This window comes from Saccostrea cucullata, unplaced genomic scaffold (assembly GCF_032062105.1).
Source record: "Saccostrea cucullata isolate Sc308-1 unplaced genomic scaffold, CSIRO_AGI_Scuc_v1 ctg14251, whole genome shotgun sequence".
NCBI classification, from domain to species: domain Eukaryota; kingdom Metazoa; phylum Mollusca; class Bivalvia; order Ostreida; family Ostreidae; genus Saccostrea; species Saccostrea cuccullata.
Window position 1 is genome coordinate 2518 of NW_026919330.1, and position 12828 is coordinate 15345.

General features: G+C 31.7%; 1 protein-coding gene across 1 annotated transcript; it reads right to left on the bottom strand.

Annotated features, from left to right (window-relative positions):
- Nucleotides 1–265: 265 nt before the first annotated feature.
- LOC134229544 (uncharacterized) lies at nucleotides 266–12579 on the bottom strand (the record flags this gene model as incomplete). The annotated part of the gene is made up of 6 exons (XM_062711293.1): nucleotides 266–418; nucleotides 525–605; nucleotides 2908–2980; nucleotides 3891–3941; nucleotides 12142–12273; nucleotides 12448–12579. Coding segments are annotated over 6 exons (470 nt in total), but the record flags the coding sequence as incomplete, so codon positions are not given.
- Between the last annotated feature and the right edge of the window lie 249 nt (nucleotides 12580–12828).

The following is a 12828-nucleotide window of genomic DNA, read 5'->3' on the forward strand; positions in this document are numbered from 1 at the left end:
TGCCAAGTTATATTGAAATCGGACCAAAACTATAGGAGGACTAGCGTTTTGAAAAATTGTTTACAGACAGCCAGGCAAATGTTCGAACGACGGACACCTTACCATTGCATAAGCTCTTCTGATCTTTGACCAGTAGAGCTAAAAATAAAGAAAGATTCTGTAACCAAGAACAAAAATATTAGAATTTCTGAAAAAAACTTAATTTTATAGGATAATTTTGGTTTATCTATTGTGTAATAACTTTATATAAACACAAAATGAGCAAATCAATTCCAATGAAAATAATGTAAAATACTTCACATATATTTTGCTTTCATTTTCATGTTTTGTCTTCTAAACTTATGAATCAGCCTCTCGCAGAAACTTTTTTCACTTGGACCTTATGAAGACATCAATATTTATCTTAATGTCTGAGCATCTAAAACAAAAAAAAAAGAATGATTGAATAAAATTATTGAGATAAAATTTGTCTCTTTATGAAAAAACCAACCATTTGTCGAACATTTTCAACTTTTTCAACTTACTAATCATTTGCATGCTCCTTTGAAGGAGTTGGTGAAGGTGTTTTGCCATCTTTAACGGTTTTTGGTTCTTGTTCAGCTAATCTAAAATAGAACCAAAGGACTGAACAAATAGTATGTAAACATATTTTGACCTTCAAAGTAAATATCACTAAACATTAAAGTTCCATGCTTTGCAAACCAGTTTAATGGATACAAAATGGTTACAAACAAGATTTGTCAAACTCCACAAAATTATTCACAGAAACTTCTTCAATAATTGCCATGCGTTCGAGAAGGTAGTTTTTATGGCCAAAGTCTATCTAACATTGTTGTATTATATACTACAGGTGTTATTGACGCCGAACAACGAAAAAATCACGAATATTGGTGGATCTCTTTATGAAGTTCGTCCACTTTCGTAATGTTAAATGCTTGTATACTTTGTAATCACCTCACAACGATTAACTCTACTGTATCTGTTTGTTTGTGAGGTAATCATGTTCGAAATGGAAGTGTCTTAATTCGGGATCGATGTCTACCGGTAATGCTGCCTTGATTTATACGAGAGCTCTTCAATAAATAATGTCCTTTTCAACGATTTAGTCAAATTAATAATTTCACTTAAATATTCTCTTTTAATTAAAATACATGTCTGTAATGTTTTTATCCAATTGCAAATTGTTCTAAGAAAACATTTTTGAGTATGCCCCTTCGTATACTGGAATATTTTCCTGGACTTGTTTCTTTCTAAAAGGTTTTTTTTTAAGTTTGGAAAATGAAACATGTCAAAGGGAAAAAAGATCTGACGAATATTGCTGATGTGACAATACATAAACTTCCCTATTATCTCCAAAACTACTTTACTCTCTATGGCGCATGGGTTTGGACGCTGTTACGAAGAAATTTAATGTAGTGGAATCCTGATTATGGTTTTTTCCTCTCATAAACCTTTCGATTTTTTGCAAAAATTTTGCTTTCTAAACTCCTTCAGAAAATGAGCTGGCACCTTGAACAAGAATTTGAACAACAAGGCCACTAATATTAAAGAAAATGGCATGTAAAACTATGTTTGTGCATTTGTAATTCTTTGCTTTTCTCAGATCTTTGCTTTTTCGTCAAGTACATCTTATTGTAAATTTGTTTTAAGGGTTTAAAGCAATGGATTCAATTTTTATTATCTGTTCGAATTTCAGACAAACATGGATAACTATAATTTAAAAAAAAAATAATTGTTTAGATATTCTTACACGCTTTCGTTCTCACTCGTTTTTCAAAACATGGAGTACTAAGCCCTTTTACTGTCAAATGTTTCTTTAAAACAGTGTGAACTACCCCCAAGATGATGTCTATTAAATTTGCTATTTGTCTTAAAGGTAATTAAACATCATCAGTGATTATATTTTAAATTTTGGCAAACAATACAATGGTTGTTGTAAATCCTTATCGCCAAGGACGCTACCAATTTTTGATGCCCATTATACCATTTATGTTCATTGAAATCCACCTGCACATGTGTCTATAAAACATACATTGGTTGATGTAAATTCCACATATTTCAGTGAATATTTCTTTGGGATTCTCAACTTTTTTTACAGCAGCTTTGATGAAGCGTTTATTTTCATTCTAGTTTACTGATTCTTTACCCTTCATTTTTAATGCAGTGTCTCGAATAGCCCTTGTTTTCCAGCTTCTCACTCTGAAACTCTGTGATGAAAAGTGGTCAAATAAACTGTTATCAATTCATTAAGATTCAATGATGAGAGAAAAGTTGCATGTCATACAGTTCAGGACATTATTTATTGAACAGCCCTCGTAGATATCCTTTATGCGAATTGTTGTTCCGCTTTGCAGTGTCATTGTTTTATTTAAATAATAAAATGCTTTCTATAGTTGTTAGTACGGGAATTAATAATGCAGCTATTGCAGTAAAATACATAACACGTGTAAGCGGGTTATGTAATTTTTTTCTGCAATTGCTTCGATGTTAGTTCCCGTACTAATAAACAAATAAAGCATTTTATTGTTTATATTTACATCTGTATTAAAAATCACTCAAAGTAAAATTATTTGTTAACTATTGTTTTTAAGATAAATATTTCATTATATGCAGAACTGATGGAACAGCCATTAATCAAGAAAACTACACATGTGGCTTGCTCAGTGTTGTTCATGCACTGATAAATGGCAATGGTCTTCATAAGAAATAAAGGAAAAAATATTCAGTGGATGTAAATATTACCAAAACTATTTCATCTTATAATTAGTGTTCAAAGTTTTGAAATTATATAATACTCTTGTTCCAACCAAGTCTGAAAACCTAGGTATATAGGTCTTTGAAACAGAAAACAAAAAGTATTCACCTTAATATCGAAAGATGTACCATATTACTCGTACAAGTACTCACTTTGTTTCATCATTCTTGTTAATAAAATTTTTCGGCGGTGCCGGTGCAGGCTTTGACTTTGTAGATGGTATTGCTACAATATCAAACATTTTGATTTTGAAACAAATCCATTCTTTGTTTTTCAATACTCAATACATTTTGAACAAAAGCAGAAAATATATATCTGCAATATTGAAAAGATCTGTTACTTCTTTATCGTCCTCGTTCATATGGTCCCCGACGTGTGCTCCTTGTCATGATCAGGAAATAACGGAAAAAATCCGTCGTCAATTCAGTGTATAAATGGACTAACAATTGGTATAAAAAACGTCAGTCAGCATTTGACTTAATGATAAATTGTATTTGCTGACAAGGTCATTGTATCGACCATAGAACTTACAAAATAAATGACTTTAAACGAGACTGCTGATATTCTTGTTTCATCAACTTGCTTGTCAATAATTTCCCTCGTTTCAGAAATTGTTCATACGTACAGCATGCTCTTGCGTATCGAATCAACTGAGATATATATACTCCGTATGCAGGTAATAAAGGTATATTGCTGCATAAGTAAGGGAAGTTGACGATAGAAAAGTTAAAGTCATCACGTTTATCATATAGCTTGGTTGCTATATTACCATTAGTATCTTTTTCAAGTAAAATATTCAAGTATGAAACAGAAGTGTCGCACTCTGTGGTATCTTTTATCTCAAGCTCACCTGGATATATCGTATCGACGTAGGAATGGAAATTACCATTATTAATTGACAATACGTCATCGATATACCTAAATGTCGAGTTGAAGGCCACAGCAAGTGTTTTCTTCTTTTCACGCATAAGATTTTGCATAAATTGTGCTTCATATGAATATAAAGATAAGTCTGCGAGTAACGGAGCGCAATTTGTACCCATGGGAATTCCAATATATATGGGCTTTTTTATTCTTTATAATGAAAGTTCATGAACTGTTTTAAAAGGAAATTATCAGTTACTCAAATGCTTACGTTTGACATTTCTGTCTGCTGAATGAAGATCAGTTTCTTCTTTCGTTTCATCTATTTAAATCATAGACAACTTAAAATTATGCTAATAAGTCTGTAATTCATAATATTAATATGCATTTTTTTTGTTCTTCTTAGATATACCTGCAACTAGAAATCTATATCAATGTCGCATAAATTTTGGTAGAAGCCACTCGGTTTTTAATTGAATGTACACTCCTAATATGATATAATTCTATAGTATTTTTGGAAATGTTTCGGGTTTTTTCTCTGACAGATCTAGAGGAATAAAAATTATATTCCTGAAAACAATAAGTAATAATAAAGTGCAATTCATTTTTCCGAGATTAAGACTCAACATGTACATTTGGGCCAAATTGATGTAAATATATCTATCGGAGAAAGGAAACTTTAATTTGACGAAGATCATGTAACAGTTGATTTTGCGCATATTAAAAGAACGCGAAACGCGCACCATACTTTCTGAAACCGATAGTCTATTTATAGGGTTTTTGTCCTTGCGCCAGGTATTTTATTTTATTTAGAGATTTAATTATAAATATCCTTATAAAATTCTATTTGAATATTGATCTAGTTGTTTTCTATTTTTTATTAATTTTCAGTGCAGTGATTTGAATTTATAATAAAATTATTATTTTGTTGAGTAAATCTCTAAGATTTTAAACTGATTCGTCAAGTAATTTATTTATACTCACTGTGCTGACGCCCCTATGTTGAATGGAACGTATTCAAGTTTGAGAGTGATACATGTTACTGTAAGAATGGTGTAAATCTTGTGTTTTATTTAACTTGAATTACACTAAATACTATATTTTTTATCTTTAATATAATAAATACCGGTATATTGTTTATTTCAATGTAGAGACCACACACGCAGTGTAAAACTTTTCATGTATGAGTGACTTGGTGTGGCATCGCCATATTTTGGTGGTATGTGTTCGTTTGAATTTAATTTGATATGCTGATTAATTACTTTATTTTTGTTTGTGTGTTCTATTGCTAATGTGTGTATATATATTTTTGTTTGTTTGTAGCTCATTGCTACGAAAGCCCAGAAGGCTCATTCGAGATTCGAGTTTCCAAATACGAGATTCGAAATTCGAGATTCAAAATTCGAAATTCGAGATTCAAAATTCGAGTTTCGAGATTCAAGATCCAAACGAACCAATCAAAACATGTAATTACTTCCCTTTATTATGTTTTTACTATCAATAAATAGTTCAATATAATTATATCAAATGGGTCATTTGATTAAATTACAATGCAAGAAAAAGTGTTATATATATTAGAAGGAAATTTAAATAATTAATGGAATTTTGATCAGCAAAAAGTATTTTTATTTATATTATAGATTCTTAAATATTAAATAGATTTTATATTTAAGGAGTATATATTTTTTTGAATTGTCTACTTAACTTAATTTTTATGCATTTCCTCAGTTAGGAAAACCGCAGGTACTTGTGAACGGTACAACCCCCACCCCCCCCCTCCCCCTTGATATTCAACCCTAGGGCTTATTGGACATTTTTTTCACAAGTTATATTTATTAAACTTATTCATCATGTATACAATAACAAAAAATTGTAAAATCCCCAGAATAATCGCTCAACACCCCCCCCCCCCCCCCAAATACCCACTATACATTATAAGAGAAGGATATACCACTCCAGTCTGTTTACGTTGTACCCCCGCTGGTGTTAAATGCATTTATGTTGTTTTAACTTTAAATGTCGATTGACACTGTCTCTACATATACAATGTATTTCTGTCTTAGTCCATGCTATCGGACTGACTCTGCATCACGTAATAATTCCACATTTTCTCCGTAAACAGCATTCTTTCTTGTAAAGTGGGGTAATAAATAGTGTTTTTTTTTGTTTTGTTTTGTTTTGATTTTTTTTTTTTTTTTTTTTTTTGGTTGAGCGATTATTCTGGGGGTTTTACGCCAGCGATTTTTTTCGTATTTTAAGGCTACACATAACAGAGAAATAAGCCCCGGGGTTCAATATCAAGGGGGGGGGGGGGGTCTTGTCCACACGTACCTGTGTTTTTCTAAGAATTACGACAAGGCACATATATTGATGCAAGCGTCAAAAATCGGCCGCAAACCAATTAATGTTCCTTTTATGAAGCAACTAAAGACTATGGTGATCTGTTTTTAAAATATCATATATTTATCTTTTAATATATATCCTCGTGATATTAAAAGCTTGTGCTTGACATTGCTTGATTTTCTTAATTATATATATAATGCATGTTCAGTATTAACCCTCTGGTACTCTGCGTCAACAACTTTTGAACCGTGGACCTGTATGGCATTTACATTAAAAGTTTAAAACTAAAATTTAATGTAATCTACAACTAGATATGCAGTGTAGTTTAATTTAATAAAAATGCAACAAATACATGTATGTTGGTATCCTTGCTCTCTCTTAGAGGAAAAAATTTAACTCCCTCTAGATCCGCCACTACATTTCTTCTCTTTGAGTTGTAGCGGGAAAATTCTTGGCACATTGTAAAACGTGCATTATCCTCGTCTGCTAGGGCCAAATCTTGTTAATATTTTGTAGCCTGCTAAGTCTTTTAATGAATTTGAATTTAACCATATTTTTCAAAATGTTTATATATGTACATATGTACACGTCATTTTAAAATAAATACGTACAAATCCCGTTTGAATAGAGAAAGTAAAATTGTGTAATATACATAACGCGGTCTTTGCTTTAGACTACGCCCAACACATGTCTTAATTTTCTCCGCACCTCAAACATATCTAAATTTCTAAATCAGTATTAGTTGAAATATTTACCTCATTCTTCATTAACAATTTTTAATTTTATGTTTATTGTGCGTTCTTCTTTAACCTTTAGACCGTCTTTTTAATCATCGTCGCAAGCCACGGGTTTTGTGTCCATTCTATTTCCACAAACAGAATGGACCCAAACCCGGGGCTTGCGACGATGCTTTACAATATACTATTATATTACTGTTAAATATTTCTTTATTTAAATTGTTTTAACTCCGCAGAAACGCACAGTGACTTCAAACTTTCACATCATATAACCGACCACCTCCTGGGGGACGGTAATTAGTCGTTCATACAAAAATATAATTATATACTTCTGATATATGTAATCTATTTAATTTTTAAGAATCTATAATATGAATTGAAATATTCATTGCGGATCAAAAATCCATTAATTATTTAAATTTCCCTCTAATGTATATAACAATTTTTCTTGCATTATAATTTAATGAAATGACCCATTTGATATAATTATATTGAATTATTTCTTGATAGTAAAAACATAATAAAGGGAAATAATCAAATGTTGAACCCGCTTTTGATTGGTTCGTTTGGATCTTGAATCTCGAAACTCGAATTTTGAATCTCGAATATCGAATTTTGAATCTCGAATTTCGAATCTCGTATTTGGAAACTCGAATCTCGAATGAGCCTTCTGGGCTTTCGTACATTGCCAATTTGATAATTTAATTAAAATAAAAGAACTGTAAAAAAGAACTTGACTTTACTCGTTACAATCATCTTGAAGCTTCGTCCGTAGACCTACAGGGTATATGTAAAGTAGATGTAGATAAATATTGTTTATACATGTAATACTCTAGGTTTATTTGCTGCAACACTTATACTTGTCCCCTATCTTGTCATCAGAATATTAAAATATAATTCAAACTATTTTTCATATCATGCTCCCATTGTGACCCCAGTATATTCTTTGAATATCATAACATTAATTGATTGACTGATTGTATATTGCTGAACGTCCCACTCGAGAATGTTTTAATCATATGAAGACGCCACCACTTGTCGGTGGAGAGCTGCAAATTTTGTCCTATATTTGGCACTTAGGGCCATTGTGCAGTGGGTTTTTTTTTTCGTGCCAGCACCTACTGCGACAAGGGACCTCTGTTTATACGGTCTCATCCAAAGGACTGGTATCCAAGTTCCACATTTGGATTCGAAACCACGATGTAAAGATAAACTGCATACTTCGCCACTCCAGAGCAGTCGCTCTAACCAATATGACCACGCGGGCCACCATAACTTTATTTGAATCTGTTGCTTAAATACTAGTATGTGAACCAAATTTGGTAATAATACAAAGTTAAATTTAAAAAAAAAAAAAGTTATGACAAGAGTCTACGAACTATTTGAACAACCCTCGTATTTAAAACTAATCAGGGTATTGCTGGATTTATTTTTGGCATTTTTGCTGGATTTATTTTTTAGTAAAAAAAATATATTTCATTATTTTTTCGGTATACATTTATGTAAAACATTGATTTTTATTTGTAACTCTACCTTAATTATACCAGGAGATCTCTTTTTAAACAAATTCTCTAATGGTGTTTGTTTTCTTAAATTTTGTCTTTCCTTTTTTTAAAAAGATTTTTAAACAGTTGAGTCAGTTATGACAAATGTCCACTTGAAAGAAGGCGTGGGTCGACATTTGATTCTGGAGAAGAAACCAAAATATGAAGAGTTTATGAATAGACGGTCAGACGGACGGAAGACGAAAAGAAGACCAACGCCCTATGATTAAAAAATACAACGAACTCTCAGCTTAGGTGACTTTCCAATAGACAAAGAAAATGACTTTTTTTTCTAGTTTGACTTTACGGCATACTATTTAAAAAAATATTTATTTTTATTTCCAGTAGGTCAAAATACATTGGTGATAATGTAAATGTGTATGTAGAAAAATTTACCATTCTTTTATACTTCTGTATCAAAATGTTGCAATTACCAACATCTTCAGTTTGCTGAAATCTTCCTTTTCTATTACTGAGTGGTGATATAGGGTTCTAAATTATTCTTCATAGCTCGAGTACTTGAAATGTTTTAAAGAAGAATTTAAATTTCTAAAATTTTTACCTTTAGCACTTCCGTCATCTATACGTACTATCCGTATGTAATTTTATAGCATTTTTAGAAATGTTCATTTTTCTCTCTGCCATAGAAATACAATTAATATTCGTGAAAACAATGCTTATTATACTCCAGGTTTATTTGCAGCAACACTCAAACTAGTCCCCATAACCAACATGTAAATTATCAGAATATTTAAAAATAATTTCATTGTTTAGTAATGTTTAGCAATATGATTTTTTAAACCCCATAGGTGAATTCTACTCCCTGATTTCTGCCATACTTTTAACAAAGATCTGTGACTCAAAAAAGGTCTACACAACTTTTGAATATTTCTATCAGAATGGAATGTTAGAATTTAGTGACCCTGCTTAATCAACAAATATAAAATAATCCTTGTTAGTTTCCATTTCAATATAGCCCTATCATCCCCTATGTCCCCACCCCTTACACCATTTGTCAATTATAGACATTTGAATTAGTACTTCCTCACACAAGGTCGTAATTTAAAAGAACAAATCTGCATTACTGAGTACGTTAGAATGATTGCAGACTAGCTGTTCATGAGAATAAATTCAAAGGGAATTCTTTTTGTAAATTTTTCTAGTGTAAGTGTAACCTTGATATCCCATTTGACCTCAACCTACCTTTAGGAATTGAACAAGATAGATATTTTAATGATTATAATAATTATGATTGTTTTTATATAGCGCTTTCTGGCATAAATGCTAATCAAAGCGTTTTACAATACAGTAAGAATTTTTTTTTACAACTTGAGGATCTTTAAACTCTTTAAAATATCACTTATCATGACCTCCTTAATAATATTAAAAGAAACTTTTTAAACATCTCTTCTATATTTTCAAGTAAAATTTCGACCCTCTCTTGTGGTCCAGTCCTTGTCTTTACGCTTTTAGTTAAACTTGATCCATACGTCAACAAGAGGCCCAGGGGCCACAGCGATCACCTGAGCACATCGGCTAGGAAAAAGCACATATCAGATCAGAACTGAAAGTTTACTAAGGTGGGGGGGGGGTTGGGGGGGCTTGAATTTTAACCCCCAAGGGGATCATGATTTGAACAAACTTGAATCTACACTACCTGAGGATAATTCCATATAAATATTACTAATCATGGCTTTGAAGTACTTGAAAAGAAGATTTTAAAAGATTTTTCCTATATATAAACTTTGATCAGCCATTTTGATTCACCCTAGCCCCGGGGGTCATTATTTGAACAAATTTGAATCTACATTTGAATCTACATTACATGAGGATGATTCCGCATGAGTTTCATCTTTCCTGGCACAGTGGTTTTTGAGAAGAATATTTTTACAGATTTATCCTATATATTCCTATGTAATACTTTGATCGGCAATTTTGGCCCCACCCTACCCCCAGAGGTCATGATTTGAACAAACTTGAATCTACACTACCTGAGGATGATTCCACATGAGTTTCATCTTTACTGGCCCAGTGGTTCTTGAGAAGAAGATGAAAATGTGAAAAGTTTACGACGACGACGACAACGACAACAACAACGACAGACGACGGACAAATTTTGATCAGAAAAGCTCAATTGAGCCTTCGGCTCAGGTGAGCTAAAAATATTTCAAATAATATGACCAATATAATCCAAGCGTTTATTTTCTTTTGATTTTTCTTTCACAATTTTGAAGAAAGCAAATTGTTCATTTACATTATGAATGCTATATGTTCATTCAAATTCCGAAAGTTAAAATATTATCAACTTTAATTGAATATTAAGCATAAGTGCTGAGAACAGAGGAATAATATCCATAGCCCCAGCCAATGATCCCTGATAGTAGAACAGATTAAGATCTTCTCAAACTACGGGAAAAAGAGTGATCGGACAAAAGGCAAATAGCTGTTCATTGATATTAAAGATTTTCGAGTGTTTTGTGTTTATTCCCTGCTCACACGTAGAGCTTAATTCGCATTTTTCGAGATAAAATAATGCCAATTAAAATAATGCGAATTTAACTGCGAAGCAGAAGCGAAAGTGAAGTATTTTAATTAACGCAATTTTTCTTAATTTTCACTTAAAAATGGCATGAGTACATTTACCTATAGCTGACCGCTGTCATGTGGCATTTGACTTAATTTTGTCATTACGCATGCGTTAAAATCTAATTCGAATTAGCTTTGCTTGGCGTTCACACGGAGATAATGCGAAGTAGTTTAATGTGCAATAAATTTATTTGAATTAAACTAATTCACATAAAACTCCCCAGGTGAACGCATTTCAAATTTAATTTGCATTAACTTACATTTAAGGTTGGACAAAACACCCGTGGGTTCTATTTTAACCATTTCTTAAAAAAGTACTGGAGGAAAAAAGAGAAATATTACTATACCGACAACAATGAATCAGCCCTGAAAGAAAAATAATAAGTTTTGGCAAATATGCGTTATATTTTGTGAAAAAAAATCAGAGAATCCTATATATTGGTCATTTGGGAGCTTACATTTTGGAATGTGTTTACGCTATCTAAGTGCAATAGACAATAATGTAACAGTCTGTTATAAAATGCAGTGCAACTTTTGTTCCATAAATAGTAGAGGGCTGATATTTTGACACATATATAAGGAGTCTCTATTCTTTATGTACTACAAAGGTCAAGGTCATATCAAGAGGTCAAAGGTCAAATATTGTGACGTCATCTACTGAATCTTTTATTTTTTTGCCATTGAATTTTTTATAAATCACCAAATATCTGAAACCACTGTACGGGTTCAATTTTCTTTATTTTTACACATTTTATTCTAGGACCAATTTGAATCAATTTGAAAACTTAAACTGTCGGATATTTACATGTGAATTTTCAGTTTCTGACACAATAAATGTTCTTTTTTACTTAATATTTTACCCAAATTTTCCAGTATCAATGTGACTTACTGATTGAAAGTAACAAAAAGGTTAACTTTATTAAAAGTATTACACAAATTTGCAATAGATCAATAGAAAATTCTAAAATAAGGCTCATTCTCAAGTCGAATGTCTGATTTCACAAACTTCTTACAGGGTTCTGAAAGGCCATATTTCAGACTATGTGGGCAAAACTTGTGCGGTTGAATTTCTTTCATATCATATATAAAGAGAAATTCTGTATCCAAGAACAAAATATCAAAGTTTCAGAAAAACTGAATTTGAAGAAAAATTTGACCTATCCATTGGTCCTACCTTAATTCGAATTAATCTCTCCATGTGAACAGGGCATAAATATAAATGCACGGATTTCACAATCTTAATATATATTGAGAGAATATCCAAACTTTTAAAATCATAAAATTTAATATATCATTTGGAATAATGACTTACCAAGTTTATTCTGTTTTGAATTCTTATTAGGCTGTTGACACCCTGGAGAAAAACTGTTAGCCTCTGATATGTTTTCCTTTGGCATTTCCATCCGCTGTTCATGCAAGAGGATTCGTCTTTCTTCAGTGTCATCTGTTTAAATGAAGAGGTAATAAGGAATAAGCTTATCATTGACATTTAAGATTTTTGAGTGTTTTGTGTTTTTATATAAATGCACAGAATATGGAGTTCACATTCTTAATATAAGTTGAAAAGAATATCCAAACTTTTAAAATCATAAAATCAAAATTTGGAATAATGACTTACCAAGTTTATTCTGTTCTGAATTCTTATTAGGCTGTTGACACCCTGGAGAAAAACTGTTAGCCTCTGAAATGTTTTCCTTTGGTGTTTCCGTCCGCTGTACATGTAAGAGGGTTCGTCCTTCTTCAGTGCCATCTGTTTAAATGAACAGACAATTTTTATAAAAGTATGCTTATGTTTGTCAATACATAAAAACAAAGTAATGTAGCTTTTTGTTCTTCTTAGAAAGACCAAGTCTTCCAAAAATCCATTTGATTTCCCATGGGTACCAATTGCGCCCCGTTATTAGAGGAAAAATTTTTTGTTTTCATATGAAACAGAATTTGTCTAAAGTCTTATACGTGAGAGGAAGAAAAAAAAAGCTATGGCTCTCATTTTGATATT